Below are 17562 nucleotides of genomic sequence, written 5' to 3'. Positions count from 1 at the left end.
CAAGTAAGAGCTTACCACCCAAAAAAAGCCCAGGTCCAGATGGGTTCACAGCCGAATTCTACCAGACATACAAAGAGGAGCTGGTACCATTCCTTCTGAAACTATTCCAAACAATACAAAAAGAGGGAATTCTTCCCAAATCATTTTATGAGACCAACATCATCCTGATTCCAAAATCCGGCAGAGACTCAACAAGAAAAAAAAACTTCAGGCCAATATCCATGATGAACATAGATGCAAAAATCTTCAATAAAATACTGACAAGCCGATTGCAACAGCACATCAAAAAGCTTATCCACCATGATCAAGTAGGCTTCATCCCGGGGATGCAAGGCTGGTTCAACATACGCAAGTCTATAAACGTAATTCACCACATAAACAGAACCAAATACAAAAACCACATGATTATCTCAATTGATGCAGAGAAGGCCTTTGACAAAATTCAACAGCCCTTTATGCTAAAAACACTCAATAAGCTAGGTATTGATGGAACGTATCTCAAAATAATAAAAGCCATTTATGACAAACCAACAGCCAATATCATACTGAATGGGCAAAACCTGGAAGCATTCCCCTTGAAATGTGGCACCAGACAAGGATGCCCTCTCTCACCACTGCTATTCAATATAGTATTAGAAGTCCTAGCCAGAGCAATCAGGCAAGAAAAAGAAATAAAGGGCATTCAAATAGGAAAGGAGGAAGTCAAATTGTCTCTATTTGCAGATGACATGCTTGTATATCTAGAAGACCCCATCGTCTCAGCCCCAAACCTACTGAAACTGATAAGCAAGTTCAGCAAAGTCTCAGGATACAAAATCAATGTACAAAAATCACATGCATTCCTATACACCAATAAGACTTAAAGAGAGCCAAATCAAGAACAAACTTCCATTCACAATTGCCACAAAGAGAATAAAATACCTAGGAATACAACTAACAAGGAACATAAAGGACCTCTTCAAGGAGAACCACAAGCCACTGCTCAACGAAATAAGAGAGGACACAAACAGATGGAGAAACATCCCATGTTCATGGTTAGGAAGAATCAATATTGTGAAAATGGCCATACTGCCCAAAGTAATTTACAGATTCAATGCTATCTCCATCAAGCTACCAATGACCTTCTTCACATAACTGGAAAAAACCACCTTAAACTTCATATGGAACAAAAAGAGAGCCCGCATAGCCAAGTCAATTCTAAGCAAAAAGAACAATGCGGGAGGCATCACACTACCTTACTTCAAACTATACTACAAGGGTACCGTAATCAAAACAGCATGGTACTGGTACCAAAACAGAGATATAGATCAATGGAACAGAACAGAGGTCTCGGAGGCAACACAACATATCTACAACCATCTGATCTTTGACGAACCTGACAAAAACAAGCAATGGGGAAAGGATTCCCTGTTCAATAAATGGTGTTGGGAAAGCTGGCTAGCCATGTGCAGAAAGCAGAAACTGGACCCCTTGCTGACACCTTACACTAAAATTAACTCCAGGTGGATTAAAGACTTAAACATAAGACCTAACACCATAAAAACCCTAGAAGAAAATCTAGGCAAAACCATTCAGGACATAGGTGTAGGCAAGGACTTCATGACCAAAACACCAAAAGCATTGACAACAAAAGCCAAAATAGACAAATGGGACCGAATCAAACTCCACAGCTTCTGCACAGCAAAAGAAACAGTCATTAGAGTGAATCTGCAACCAACAGAATGGGAAAAAACCTTTGCAGTTTACCCATCTGACAAAGGGCTCATATCCAGAATTTACAAAGAACTAAAACAGATTTACAAGAAAAAAACTAACAAGCCCATTCAAAAGTGGACAAAGGATATGAACAGACACTTTACAAAAGAAGACATGCGTGAGGCCAACAAACATATGAAAAAATGCTGATCATCACTGGTCATCAGAGAAATGCAAATCAAAACAACATTGAGATACCATCTCACGCCAGTTAGAATGGTGATCATTAAAAAATCTGGAGACAAGAGATGCTGGAGAGGATGTGGAGAAATAGGAAGACTTGCACTGTTGGTGGGAGTGTCAATTAGTTCAACCATTGTGGAAGACAGTGTGGCGATTCCTCAAGGACCTAGAAATAGAAATTCCATTTGACCTGGCAATCCCATTACTGGGTATATATCCAAAGGATTACAAATCGTTCTACTATAAGGACACGTGCACACGAATGTTCATTGCAGTACTGTTTACAATAGCAAAGACCTGGAACCAACCCAAATGCCCATCGACAATAGACTGGATAGGGAAAATGTGGCACATATACACCATGGAATATTATGCAGCCATCAAAAACGATGAGTTTGGGTCCTTTGTAGGGACATGGATGAACCTGGAAACCATCATTCTCAGCAAACTGACAGAAGAGCAGAAGATCAAACACCCCATGTTCTCACTCATAGGCGGGTGTTGAACAATGAGAACACATGGACACAGGGAGGGGAGCACTACACACTGGGGTCAGTTGGGGGGAAATAGGGGAGGGACGGTGGGGGATCGGGAGCTGAGGAGAGATAGCAAAGGGAGAGATGCCAGATGTAGGTGATGGGGAGGAAGGCAGCAAATCACACTGCCACGTGTGTACCTATGCAACAATTTTGCATGTTCTTCACATGTACCCCAAATCCTAAAATGCAAGAAAATAAATAAATGGGGGGGGAAAAAAAGTGACATTCTCTATCTAAAAACAAAAACAAAAACAAAAACAAAAAAACCTAAAAAAAATTAGTAAACTATTTGCTTACTAACAATGCTAAGAGGAAACAATTATTCAAAGATAAAAGGTGACAGTCAATCTTTCTGATTAAACATGCAAACTAAAATGACAAAGGACTACTGGTTTATCTCTATAGAACATAAGATTTCTCAACCTAAAGAAAAACATGTCCCCCAATGCTATTTGAGGTTAAAGAACATTTATATACTGCTGAAGGCTATTGGAGAAACATGAAGAATCATAAAAATATTTAACCCTTTTAACACTGCAATTCTACTCCTGGGAATGAAAAAAAGAAATAATTCAAGGTATGACAAAAATCGCAATCTGCAAAGATGCTCCAGATAGCATTATTCATAACAAAATAATTGTAAATTTTGTTTGATGGCCAAGAAGAGACTCTCACATGTAGCTTCAAGATAGCTGTTTAACATTTTGACATTAAGAGGCTCCGGCTTTTCCTTGGACACCATAAGACTAGGAAAGAAATTAAGTGTGATTTCGTGACTAATAACGCAGGAATAAAGTTCACTTAGGTAGAAACTTTAAATTATTAAGGATAACAAGTTATCAGTTATTGATTACACTTTACATATGATGGCAGATATTGTAAGATACCTATACAATATTCATTATCCTCTTCTTACCAGGAATATCTCCAATTTTGATCAGAGTAACAATATGCCTTGCCAAAAGTATTTGATTTTTCAGACTCCCTTGCAACTAGAACAGCCTAACCAATCAGATGCAGAAACAAAAAGGTCACTTCTCACTGGGAAAAAGACATTTTTGTTCTTGGTCTTTTTCCTCCTACTTCCTATCCAGGAAAAAGCAATAATCTTGTGATTTTAAGGAAAAATGGTTAAGGACAATGCCCATGTATTAGCTAAGGGTGGCAGAACATTAAGATTACAAGAGATCAGTGCCTGATGGCATTATTGAACTGCTATACTAACCCTGTACTGCCTATGCTGGGCCTTCTTACAGCATTAAATTATAAAATTCCTATGTATTTAAACCGGTGTTAGTTTTGGTTATGTTTAGTTTTATAAGCTAAAGTCACATGCTATGTCACTTGAAGGTCACAATTCTCTGAAATTGATATTATTATATGTATTTTTACAGACAAGGAAGCTGTCAATTTTTTTCTGTCTAGCCAGCACTTACTTTTCCAGAAAGTTTCTTTTAAAAACAAATAAGTATTAAATAATTGAGAATTTAGAAAGTTTAAGAAACACTATGGTATCTGTCAAAATGAAGACTAAGAACCTCTCACTCAGCAGGTAGCATTATTGCTAATTTCGGGTACCAGTGAGCTTTCCTTGGATAATATTATGAATACCTCTTTGTATTAAAAAGTAGTGGCTTGGCCGCGCGTGGTGGCTCAAGCCTGTAATCCCAGCACTTTGGGAGGCCGAGGCGGGTGGATCACGAGGTCAAGAGATCGAGACCATCCTGGTCAACACAGTGAAACCCCGTCTCTACTAAAAATACAAAACATTAGCTGGGCATGGTGGCGCGTGCCTGTAATCCCAGCTACTCAGGAAGCTGAGGCAGGAGAATTGCCTGAACCCAGGAGGCGGAGGTTGCGGTGAGCCGAGATTGCGCCATTGCACTCCAGCCTGGGTAACGAGCGAAACTCCCTCCCCCCCAAAAAAAAAAAAAAAAAAGTGTGGCTTTATAATAAAGTAACATATGTCCTTTAATTCAAGAATTCAAGCCATACAAAAAGGACCAAGAAGAAAGTAATAAATATCCCACATCCAAGAAATGAAGTGTTAACCTCTGGCAAGCACCATTCCCAGCATCCCTCTAAATTTAACGCAAGGAACTAGTACAGGCAGTAATACATTTATGTCAGAACAAGAAAATAACATACATATGCTGTTTTGAAATAAAAGGCTTAATTTTATTTTAATCTAACATAAAAAAAACTAAAGGCATTGTTTCTTTATAAAAGATACTGTACACTATAAAATAGAAACAAAAATATAAAATAATTTTAAATACAGCAACACTGAAAAGTTTATGTAATCATTTTAAGAAACTCTATACTTTAGTTTGGATAATATCAATTAATCCCTTGGTTACAAGAGATAAGATGATATGCTTTCTCCTTAATCTCTACTTCTTGTTCTATAATTTCCTTAAGTCAAGGTTTCTAACATTTATGTTTTGTTCTGTACCCAAAACACATCTAAAAGGTTTAGTTCCTAAATTAGTGAAAAAAGTCTTATATTTAGACAGTCTTTATTTTTCCATGTGTGTTAATATACATCCCATATGCGTGTTAATCTACATGTGTGCACATATATACAATAAATGTAAATATACAAATTACAATTTTAATGCAAACAGCACATACTGTTTCATAATCTAATTTTTTACTTCCAATATCATGATCATCTTTCCACATTATGTATTCTCCTATAGCTGGAGTACAGTGACATGATCACAGCTCACTGCAGCATCGACCTACCAGGCCAAGCAATACCATGCATCAGCATCCTGAGTAGCTGGGATTACAGGCGCACTCCACCAAGACTGGTTAATTTTTAATTTTTTTTGTAGATACAGGGTCTCACTCTATTGGCCAGGCTGGTCTCAAACTCCTGGCCTCAAGTGATCTACCTGCTGAAGTGCTGGGATTACAGGAGTGAGCCACCATGCCCAGTCTTACTACATTATTTTTAAGAGCAAAAAAATCATATTTCCTCATTGACTTTAACATAATTTCACAAATCCTGTATAAATCAACACAATTTTCCTGATTTTTTTTGCTATTATAAAGAAAGCTGAGATAAACATCCTTAGAGATAAATGTTTGCTCTCATTGATAATTATTTATTAGTGGTCAGGCATGGTGGCTCACTCCTGTAATCCCAGCACTTCAGCAGGCTGAGGCAGGCGGATCACTTGAGGTCAGGAGTTAACAGCCTGGCCAATATGGTGAAATTCCGTCTCTACTAAAAATATAAAAATTAGCCAGGCGTTGCGGTAGAGGCCTGTAAGCTACTCAGGAGGCTGAGGCAAGAGAACCGCTTGAACCCATGAGGCAGAGGTTGCAGTAAGCCGAGATGGCAGCAATGCTCTCCAGCCTGGGTGACAAGAGTGAGATCTGTCTCAAAATAATAATAGTTATTATTAGAATACATGCCAAAAGAAAAAAATTAGCCAAACGTTAAGAAATGATGTTTTATATACATTGTCCTATTTACCTTGAACAAAGTATTTCTATAATTTAGACCCACTAAAGCAAATTCCTATATCCAACCCATAACCACTGGATGATTCAGACCAAAAACAATTTTGTCATTCATCATAAATTGTATTTCTTTGATTACTATTGATGTATTTTTTTATGTATTTCTTTGACAACTACAGTTATTGTTCTCAACTACCTGCTTGTATTTTTTGGTCCATTTTCTCATTTTTGAGGTTTTTTTTCCCACTTGAGATTTTTAACACATATATTAAGGCTTTTGATATATGCTGTAAATATTTCTCCCTTCTGTATCTTTATCGTAACACTTTCAGGTGATAGTTTAAAATATAGCATACCACATAAACAAGGTCAATGTCAAATATAAAGTCTAATGCTTTATTTGTCTTTCATATGGGAAATATGGTACTTAATTCAGTACTTAATGGTACTGAATCCTTTATTTTTAAAAATTATATAAAGATATTCGAATTGTAAATAACACCTTTTCTACATATACTAATGTTTCCTTATCACTTAATGTTTTCAAACATTAAGGAAGTTGTCCTTAATGTTTTCATTGTGTGTGATATGTAAAACCAAAAACTTCACCTATTACTTAATAAAAATTATAAAGTCTACCAAAAACATAAATACACTTGACATTGAACAACCTGATTTTGAACTGCACAGATCCACTTACACAGGAATTTTCTTCTGCCTCCCTGCATTCCTGAGACAGCAAGATCAACTCCTTCTCTTCCTCAGTCTACTCAATGTGAAGACGATGAGGACAAAGACCTTTATAATGATCCACTTCCATTTAAAGAACAGTAAATACATTTTCTCTTCTTTATGATTTTCTTAAGTAACTTTTTTTTCTCTAGCTACTTTAAAGGGTAGAGTATATAATAACATATATCATCTCAGGTAAGGCTTAGTAAAGAAAAAAACAGGCCAGGCCTGTAGTCACTGCACTTTGGGAGGCCGAAGTAGGTGGATCACTTGAGGTCACGAGTTCAAAACCAGCCTGGCCAACATGGTAAAACCCCGTCTCTACTAAAAAATACAAAATAACTAGCTGGGCGTGGTGGCAGGTGCCTGTAACACCAGCTACTCGTAAGGTTGAAGCAGGAGAATCGCCTGAACCCAGGAGGCGGAGGTTGCAATAAGCTGCAGTAAGCCATTGCACTCCAGCCTGGAAGACAGAGCAAGACTCTGTCTCAAAAAAAAAAAAAAAAGAAAGAAAAAAAGAACATTAACATACAAAAGATGTGTTACTTGACTGTTTATGTTATTGATAAGGCTTTTGTCAACAGCATGCTATTAGTAGTTAAGTACTTGGAGAGTCAAAAGATACATTTGTACGTGTGGGGGAAGAAGGGTGTTGGCACCCTAATCTCCACACTGTTCAAGGGTCAATTGTGTTTCAAATCCATCAAAATTTTGTTTGGTGACAACATGTAACTTTTCAAATGGAAGAGTAAGTGTTATAAAACAGTCTTATAGAGAGTTGCAATATCCCAACAAGTTCAGCAGTAGAAAAAATATAACGGGGAAATATGTATATAACTCAATTTTAGAAATATGAATTGGTTACATTTATTCAATGCTGAAATTTTGTGTCTTCCTAAGTAACATTTTGTCCTTAATTTTATTCTAAATAAAAGAAAAATAATCCATCTGATCTAATGACAAAAGCTTTCATGGAAAATTATCTTGAAACTTTATTCCTTAAAAATATTAATATTCTTTTAATTTATCAAAATCCCCTTTTCAAACAACTATCAGAAATTTTGGAAAACAAAATGCGAGTAATGTAAGTAATTTAAAAATGACTAGCAAAGAAACTTTTAACAAGACTATGTGAGAAGGGTTAGATCTTAAATAGCTATCCAAAGGCACATAAGTACCTTCTTCTCAGCTAAGTGACTTAGTAATAGCTTGAGAATATCACTTAGGGTGCTTCAGGGGAAGAAAAAAAGATTCTGAATCTCTCAAAGAAACCAGTGTAGCTTAAAATGAAAAAACATGATTTCCTAATCACCAAAAGAAAGAGCAATCTTCAAAGTTTAAAAATGTCATGAGTGTTTAAGAACAATTTCTAATTCACACAACAGCGACGGCAAAATACACAAAAGACGACCTGGCTACGAAAAGTGTATATGACACGATTTTCTAAAGCTATGTTAGTACAGGGTGTTTCAAAAATCTTCATGAGTATTTTCAGTTTCCAGAGTCAAGATCACTTCTGAACTGACAATTAAAATGACTAGATATAAGCAGAATATAATCTATGTACGTAAACTCAGAACGGAATACTTTCTCTGAATGAAGCTAAGACATTTTTAAGAACAGTTCATTATGAGTATTTCCTGCAATGACTAAAACTACAGTAAACACATATATTCAAGTTTATATCAGTTTCAAAACTGGCTAGTTCAGGGCTAAAACACAACCTAGTAATTTATTACATAGCAATAATAAGAATCTCATCTGTTATGAATAATTGGAACTGGCTGATCTCAAGTATGAATTTCTGGTATGTAATAGTTTTGGGAAACAAATGAAAAGCAGTTGGGTAGTTAGGGGTGGGGGAAGGGTGGGAGAGAAAGAGAGTGAGAGAGATGTACATGTTTCTAATTCATTTCTGAATCTAAACTCAACAACTTTTTCTCAAATCTACATACCCTAATGCTTTCTTATCACTGAGTAAATTTTATTCATTTGAATGCTCCCCCCCAAAATTAGTTTCTTGATAAAGAAATTCATAATATACATTAAAATAAGGAATAAATTGTTTTTATCTGGTTAGAAATCACACTTGGCATGATAGATGAATTTCTGCCTCAAAATGATAAATTTGAAATAGGGAAATACAAATATTTCTCTATGAATGGGTATCAAGAGGAGTGGTGTATGAAAGACAAAAATCACAGTTAAAGAATGAGTAAGATTTCACCAGAGAACAGCAAATTATTCTACCTGTATCTGAATCTCGTTCTTCATTTCTTGATGGGCTAATGGTAAAAGGAAGTTTACGTTTCATGGATGATTTCTCTTTCATCTCCTTGCTCACATCACTTCGGTCAATTTTTGGAGTTTTGCTGTAGGATGCAATCTTGTCTTTACTCTATTAAAAATTCAAATAGAGTAAAGTTATATCAATATTAGCTAAGCAATACAGTATAGACACCCCTAAGGAAAATTTCAAACACACACAAAAATAGAGATGGTACTACGTATCACTGTATTCAATATACTCAAGACCCAGCTTCAACAAGCACATTTTTTCTAACCTGTTTCACATTTCCCTACCCTTATTTAATAACATTATTTATATTTATTTTTGATATTTTATGTTCAGAGGTACATGTGTAGGTTTGTTATACAAGTAAACTGCATGTTACTGGGGTTTGGTATAAAGATTATTTCATTACCCAGGTTAATAAGCATAGTACCCGATAGGCAGTTTTGATCCCCTCCCTCCTCGCACCCTCCACCCTCAAGTAAATTCCAGTGACTGCTGTTTCCTTCACGCCCATGTGTACTCAATGTTTAGCTCCCACTTAAAAATGAGATCATGTGGTATTTGGTTTTCTATTCCTGCATTAGTTCGCTTAGGGTTATGGCCTCCAGCTCCATCCATGTTGCAGTGCAAAAAAACATGATCTCATTCTTTTTAATGGCTGCATAGTGCTCCATGGTGTATATACAACACATTTTCTTTATCCAGTCTACTGCTGATGCACATTTAGGTTAATTCCATGTATCTGCTACTGTGAGTGGTGCTGCAATGAACATATGCATGTATGTGTCTTTGTGGTAGGACAATTTATATTCCTTTAGGTAAAGGAAAATGAGATTTCTAGGTTGAATGGTACTTCTAATAATTTTAAAACAAAATATCTTGAATAGAACCATTATATCTAGATGTAGCACCAATGAATATGTAAATTTTAAGAAGCAATTCTGAATTGAATAAAACTGATGGTATTTTATTTAAAAAAATAAAACTGGCTGGCCATGTGCTGCATGCCTGTAATCCCTGCACTTTGGGAGGCCAAAGTGGGTGGATCACCTGAGGTCAGGAGTTTGAGGCCAGCCTGGCCAATATGGTGAAAATCTGTCTCTACGAAAAATAGAAAAAAACTAGCCAGACATGGTGGCAGGTGCCTGTAGTCCCAGCTACTCAGGAGGCTGAGGCAAGAGAATCGCTTGAACCTGGGAGGCAGAGGTTGCAGTGAGCCGAGATCTTCGCCATTGCACTCCAGCCTGGGCAAGAAGAACATTAACTCTGTGTCTGAATCAATCAATCAATCAGTAAAAGTGTCTCTATCAGTAATTCTCAAATGGCTTCTGCACTAGAGGTAACAGGATCACCTGGAAACTTAATAGAAATACAAAATCTCAGGCTTCATCTCAGACCTACAGAATCAGGATCTCTGGGGCTAGGGCCTAATGATCTGTTTTAATAGTCCCTCCATGTGATTTTGATGCATACTAAAGTCTGAGAACCACTATTCTTTATCAATAAAGAAGAAAATATGTAAGGATTACAGGAACCAAAGAATAACCTATCTAGGCCAGTAGAAGATTACAACCCTATTTCTTATATCGGAAAACCAGAAATGGATTCATAATTCAATTTAGAAAAAGAATGATATACCAAATAAAAATACTGTGTACTCGCCCAGTCAGGTGAAGTGATCCACAGATATAAAGTTCACTCCTATAACCAAACATCCAAATTGATATGGCACATCTAAAACTGGGGTATGACAACTTCTTTGTGAGAAATATGCTTCATACTGAGAACTAGGCCACACTGCCTTAGCAGGAGATCTTAAAAAACATTCTCCAAGCTATGATAATAAGTGGTGTTTATCATGATTGTAGAAATTCTCAAAAGCAAATGAAAAGTAGATTCAGAATACAAAACATACCAGTTTTCAACCCAAGATGAAAAATAAAGAAGGGATGAGGAAGAAAAAGGGGCATAATAAATTAATGTTTTTTTTTTAAGTGGCAATAAAACCAAAAGATGACTCTAAAAGAGCAAATGAATAAACAATGAAAATGAATATAGTAATGAAAATCAGAGAAAAGATAAAAATAATAAAGACTGAGATTGAGCCTGAATACAAGTATAGAAGGAATATTAAAAAGTTATGAAAGAATGCTGTTGGCTGGTCATGGTGGCTCATACCTGTAATACCCAGCACTTTGGGAGGCCGAGGTCGGCACATTACTTGAGCCCAGGAGTTTGAGACCAGTCTGGGCCACATAGGGAGACCTCGTCTCCATAAAAAATTTAAAAATTAGCCAGGCATGGCGGCATGTGCCTGTGTCCCCAGCTACTTGTGAGGCTGAGGCAGGAGGATTATTTGAGCTGGAAGGATTGAGGCTATAGTGAGCCATGTTCTCGTCACTGTGCTCCAGGCTGGATGACAGAGCGAGATCCTGTATTCCAAAAACAAAAAAAAAATTGCTGTATTCAATTTTATATGATTCAATTTTTATACTATTAAAAAACTTATGGCCTGGAAAAATGGATAATTTTCTTGAAATATATGCATTACTAAAAACTGGTTCATGACAGGATGACAGGAAGGAAAAACCAGAATAGACCAATTACCATAGAAAATAATAAACCAGGCTGGCTGCAGTGGCTCATGTCTATAATCCCAATGCCCTGGGAGGCTGAGGCAGAAGGATTCCTTGAGGGCAGGAGTTTAAAACCAGGCTGGGCTACGTCGTGAGATCTCATCTCCATAAAAAAAAAATTTAACTTAGCTGGGCACAGTGGTGCACACCTGGAGTCCCACCTATTGTGGAGGCTGAGGCAGAGAAGGCTACAGTGACCTATAATCACACCACTGCACTCCATGCTGGGTGACAGAGCAAGACTCTGTGTCTAAAAATAAAGAAGGAAAAAAAAAGATAAATCCATAGTGAAACGTATGTTTAAAATGGCACCTACTCCAGATAATTTTACAATAGAGTTTTAACCAAAAAAAAAAAAAAAAAATTCAAGGAACAGGTATTTCCCATTTCATATATATATACCAGAGCACAGAAAGCTTAGAAGTTACCCAATTCATTTTAAAAGTCTAAAATGAAACTGACACCAAAAAAGCACAAGATACAAAAGAATAAAAATCCACTTATGAATATAAATGCAAAAATCCTAAACAGACTATCAAGCCAGTGTCTTAGATTATAATCAAGCAGGACTCACCCAGAGAATGCAAGGATTGTTCAATGACAGAAAATATCTTAATTCATTTTATCAAAAGATTAAAGAAAACCATACGATGGCAAGAAGACGGTGGCAAGAATAATATCAATAAATTCTACATTCATTCTTGATCAATTTCCAAGCTTTCAAGTAAAATTCTTGAGCTATTTTTCACTTCTGTCAATGAAATGGAGCTTCAAGACAAGTGTTTTGCTTATAAGGTTGTTTTAAAATGTAGGTTCTATTATACAGTGAGACCAACAGATCAGGATATTACTGCTATGGAAAAGATTGTTACTCATAGTTCCAAGGGGTGGGAGGCATGCCATGCCACATCATGCCACTCCAGACCACATGGGGAAGCACCAGAGTGTTGGTGAAGAGGTAAAAGAAAGGTGAAATGTGAGCATGAGCCTTTACTGTAGTTTCCACAGGAAAGAAAGTGTGAAGCAGAATAAGCAGGCTTGGGATTGGCTACCTTGAATAATTTCAGTGGGCTCTGGGGTATAGGAGCTATTTCTCCAATTGTCTGGTATCTGGTTCTGGGGTGATTAGGACAGACAGCTACTGGCCCAGAGTGTGAGAGCCCAACAAAGTTGCGAGTTTGGATGTGGGGTCTAGATAGGCTGGTCTCCGAGTGAAAGGTTTGCTCACAAGTGAGTTTATTATCTTAAGGAACTGGCTTGCCTTGGGATCTACAGTCTCTCAATGGTCAGCAAGGCCCCAAAAGTCAATGCATCAGAAATACAGAAAATAAAAAGGCATGGCTAATACGCGGATTAACCAACAAAACTCCAGTAACTTGCCTTAGAAAATGAATCATTGTTATGTATAAAAGATTTAAGAAAAACTTGAAAATCCCTTCTCTCCTGCAGCTATGTAAGACAGAGTTCTGTGCCACAAAATGACTTAAAAGAAACCAATGTGATATCATATCGAAAGAAAATAGCATGAGAATATATGAAACATGTTCTTCTGTGCAATACAGTGATTAGTGTGACTATCATAACTGCTAACTACCTGTTATATCCTCTATAGAACTGTCCTTCAAGGTGTATTTGAACAAAGCGTTTCTGTGAGATTCTTAACACTTAACTTTCAAAAGAAGTATTTTTGATAGTCTTGAAATTTCTATGTTACCAAAGAGTAGAAATACTATCAAATTCAAGGGAGGATCATTAACATAGCCTAGGTTCCTAATTGTAAGATTTATTACCTTAAAATATGATTAGAGTCTTTTTAACATTATTTTTCTTGATAACTGGCAACAGCCATCCTACATAATAATAAAAGCACGAATGTTAAGAATGATCTTCTATTAATTCTGCTATTAAACAATGTATTGATAGCCTTTGTTATCTCAGTAAGATTTTAAAAAAATGGTAAAAATGTTTCCGGAAAACAAGAATATATATACACATACGCATATATATAAACAGAAAACTCTGGAGCAGCATCAAGGCATACCTCGGAGATGTGGCAGATTCAGTTACAGACCACCATGAAAAAGCAATTATAATAAGGCAAGTCACACAAATTTTTTGGTTTCCCAGTAGATACAAAAATGTTTATACTATAATGTAGTCTATTAAGTGTGCGATACCATTATCCCTCATACACACACACACACACACACACACACACACACACACACACTTTAATTTTAAAATACTAAAATATGCTAAAGACTGCATGAGCCATCAGTAAGTTGTAATCTTTTTGCTGGTGGAGGATCTTGCCTCTCAGGTTGATGGCTGCTGACTAATCAGGATGGTGGTTCTTGACAGCTGGGGTGGCTGTTACAATTTCTTAAGACGACAATCAAGTTTGCCACATGAATCGACTTTCTCTCACAAAAGATCTCTTGTAGCATGCAATGCTGCTGACAGCATTTTACCCACAGATTTTCTTTCCAAATTTGAGTCAATCTTCTGTAACTCAGTTGCTGTTTTATCAATTAAGTTTATGTAATATACTGAATCCTTTATTGTCACTTCACCAATGTTCATAGCATCTTCACCAGTAGATTCCATCTTAAGAAATTACTTTATTTGCTCATGCATAAGAAAGATGAACTATTTTTTCTCTTCTGCCAATGAAATGGAGCTTCAAAGACAAGTGTTTTGCATATAAAGTTGTTTTAAAAGTAGGTTTCAAGTTTGATCATGAGATTTCAGCAATTCAGTCACATCATCAGGCTCAACATGATTCTTGTTCTCTTGCTTTTTCCATCCCATCTATGGTTAGTTCCTCCACTAAAGTCTTGAACCCCTCAAAGTCATCCATGAGTGTTAGAATCAACTTCTTCCAAACTCCTGTTAATATTGGTATTTTGACCTCTTCTCATGAATCACAAATATTTCTAATGGCATCTAAAATAGTGAATCCTTTCAAGATGGTTTTCAATTTACTCTGCCCAAATCCATCAGAGGAATCACTCTCTATGGCAGCTGGCCTTACAAAGCATATTTCTTTAGTAAGATTTGTTTAAAAAGTGAAAATTACTCCTTGATCTATGGGCTGCAGAATGGATTGTATGTCCGCAGGCATAAAAACATCATTTTCTATGTATGTCTCTGTCAGAGCTCTTGGGTAACAGCTCATTGACATATCATCAATGAGCGGTAATATTCTGAAAGTAATCCTTTTTTCGTAGTAGGTCTCAAGAGTAAGCTTAAGTTATTCAGGAAACCATGCTGTAAACAGACGTGCTGTCATCAAGTACTGTTTTTCCATTTACAGGCAGAGTAGATTTCACCTAATTCTTATGGGTCTTGGCATTTTTGCAATGGAAAATGCACTGGCTTTAACTTAATAGTCATCAGCTGCATTTGTCCCTAACAAGACAGCCTGTCCTTTGAAGCTTTGAAGCCACGGATTAACCTCTCCTCTCTAGCTTTCAAAGTCCTAGATGGTACCTTTTTCCAATAGAAAGCCATTTCATCTATACTGAAATCTGTAGTTTAGTATAGCCATCTTCATCGAAGATCATAGCTAGATCTTCCTGATAACTCGCGGCAGCTTCCACATTAGCACTTGGTGCTTCACCCTACACTTTTATGTTATGGAGACAACTTCTTTCCTGAAACTTCATGAGCCAGCTTAATGCTAGCTTCAGACTTTTCTTCTGCAGCTTCCTCACCTCTCTCAGGCTTCACAGAATTTAAGAGAGGGCCTTGCTCTGGATTGAATTTTGATTTAGGGGAATACTGTAGGTAGTTTGATCTTCTAGCCAGGCCACTCAAACTTCCTCCATATCAGCAATAAGACTGTTTTGCTTTCTTATAGTATGTTCACTTTAACAACACTTTTAATGTCCATCAAGGACTTTTCCTTAGCATTCCTATCTTGGTTAACTGGCACAAGAGGCCTAGCTTTTGACATGTCTCAGCTTTTGACATACCTTCCTCACTAAGCTTCATCATTCCGAGCTTTCGACTTAAAATGAGAGACATTCCCCACCCTTCCTTTCACTTGAATACTTAGGTACCATTGAAACACAACAATTTCAAAATTGTTGTTTTAGGGAATAGGGAAGCCCAAGGAAAAGCGGAGTTGGGGGAAGAGCCCATAAGTGGAGCAGTAGAACACATCCAACATTAAGTCTGCCATCTTTTCTGTATACAGTTTATGGCACCCATAAAATAATTACAATAGTAACAAAGATCACTAGTCATCATAATGAAAAAGTTGGAAATTGAGAATTACCAAGATATGACACAGACACAAGTGAGTACTTGCGGTTGGAAAAATGTTGCCAATAAATTTGCTCAACACAGGGTTGCCAGTAACCTTCAATCTGTAAAATGCACAATTATCTGCAAAGCACAACAAAGTGAAGTGCAATAAAATAATGTATGCTTGTAAACAAAAATGTTAATAGTTATCTGTAGATGGTGGCAGTACATTTGTGTTGGGACATAATTATCCATGTCTCTCTCGAATTTTTTGTAATCTTGCAAGCAGAGACACTAATTTCCTTTGTCCTGGACTACCTTTTCATGGGTACTTGTAGGTTAAACAGCCTTGAAACACAGAGATAATGTCTCCCTCTAAAGCAAAGGACGTATCTGTCCACTGACCAGTGTAATAATGTCTCCTTCTAGGGAAAAGGTTAGGCAGACTTACTGCCCATCATAAAAGATTTGGGGTTCCTATCCTGTAACAGAACCTACTGCATATGCAGTGGTCACCTGCCCATCACTGCATCGCCTTTGTGAGAAGTGAGGCTCAGGGAACAGGCACAAACACTCTGGCTACTGCTATTGATGAGTAGCAAATGTACGTTTATCACTGACCTAGGAATCATGTCTTCTGCCAGCATTCATGAAGCTAATTAGCTTACAAGTAGGGTAAAATCTCGGAACTTTCACAGTTGTTGACAAGGTAACTGGTAATTTCTATTATCATTATTCTCATATGTATTTTCTAATTTTTAACAACAAACATGTATTAAATTACTTGGATAATAAAAGAAAAAATTCTCAGTCACTTGGAGAAAATAATGAATGTCTGAACTACACTGATGATGAAAAGGATATGACAGAACTATTCAGATGGTTAAAATGATTAATACCCCCCTCTCAAACTTTATGAATTTAACCAGGTTTTAGATTATCTTAACAGATTTTATAAAATATTCTCCTTTGCAAATTATAAATACTGATTTATAGCTAAAAGAGTAGCAGATAAATTTCTAAACTAAACTAGAATCAATGGGAGGAAAAGACCACAGAAGAAGAGTTAAAGATGTGAACATTCTTGACAAGAATTCTATTTTGATAATTTAATGAAAGGATTTTATATAAAAATTAATTTGCTATAAAATGTAATTATTTAAGTTATGCTCTACTTAAATGAATTTAAGGAGTGAAATTTTGGTTTAGGGTATCTTATTAATTTAGGACCTCATAACAGCAATATTCTGTCATAATTAAACTGTAAATATGGTCTCTATTTACGTAAAAGAACTTTAAAAAAAAATTAGAAATGAATATAGAGAGGCAGGGTCCTGCTCTGCTGTCCAGGCTGGAATGCAGTGGCACAATCACAGCTCATTGTAGTTTTGACTTCAGCTTCCCCAGTAGCTAGGAATACAGTTGTGTGCCACCACATCCAGCTAATATTTTTTTTTTGGTAGAGATGTGGGTCTTGCCCAGGCTGGTACTGAACTCCTGGCCTCTAGCAATTCTCCCACCTCGGTCTCCCAAAGCACTGGGATTACAGGCATGAGAAACCATGCCAAACTTCATTTCTAAACATCTTATAGGGGAAAAACAACTCAGTAGAACACAGAAGCTGGCTTCAATGCCACTCACTATGAAAAGCCAATCGAAGAAATATGCATTGCAAATACACAGCCCAACTTCTTCA

General features: G+C 36.7%; 1 protein-coding gene across 12 annotated transcripts in view; it reads right to left on the bottom strand.

Annotated features, from left to right (window-relative positions):
- Nucleotides 1-17562, bottom strand: part of ANKRD12 (ankyrin repeat domain 12) — a 156671-nt gene that overhangs the window by 95851 nt on the left and 43258 nt on the right. For all 12 annotated transcript variants that reach the window (XM_032293367.1, XM_032293374.1, XM_032293363.1 and 9 more), the window contains one exon: nucleotides 8934-9081. In XM_032293367.1, coding sequence (XP_032149258.1) covers nucleotides 8934-9081 — 148 coding nt within the window. The remainder of the gene's footprint in view (nucleotides 1-8933; nucleotides 9082-17562) is intronic.

The sequence above is a fragment of the Sapajus apella genome, unplaced genomic scaffold, assembly GCF_009761245.1.
Source record: "Sapajus apella isolate SASKATOON/1434 unplaced genomic scaffold, GSC_monkey_1.0 scaffold29, whole genome shotgun sequence".
Taxonomy (NCBI): Eukaryota; Metazoa; Chordata; class Mammalia; order Primates; family Cebidae; genus Sapajus; species Sapajus apella.
This window is presented reverse-complemented; position numbering and strand designations above follow the sequence as displayed.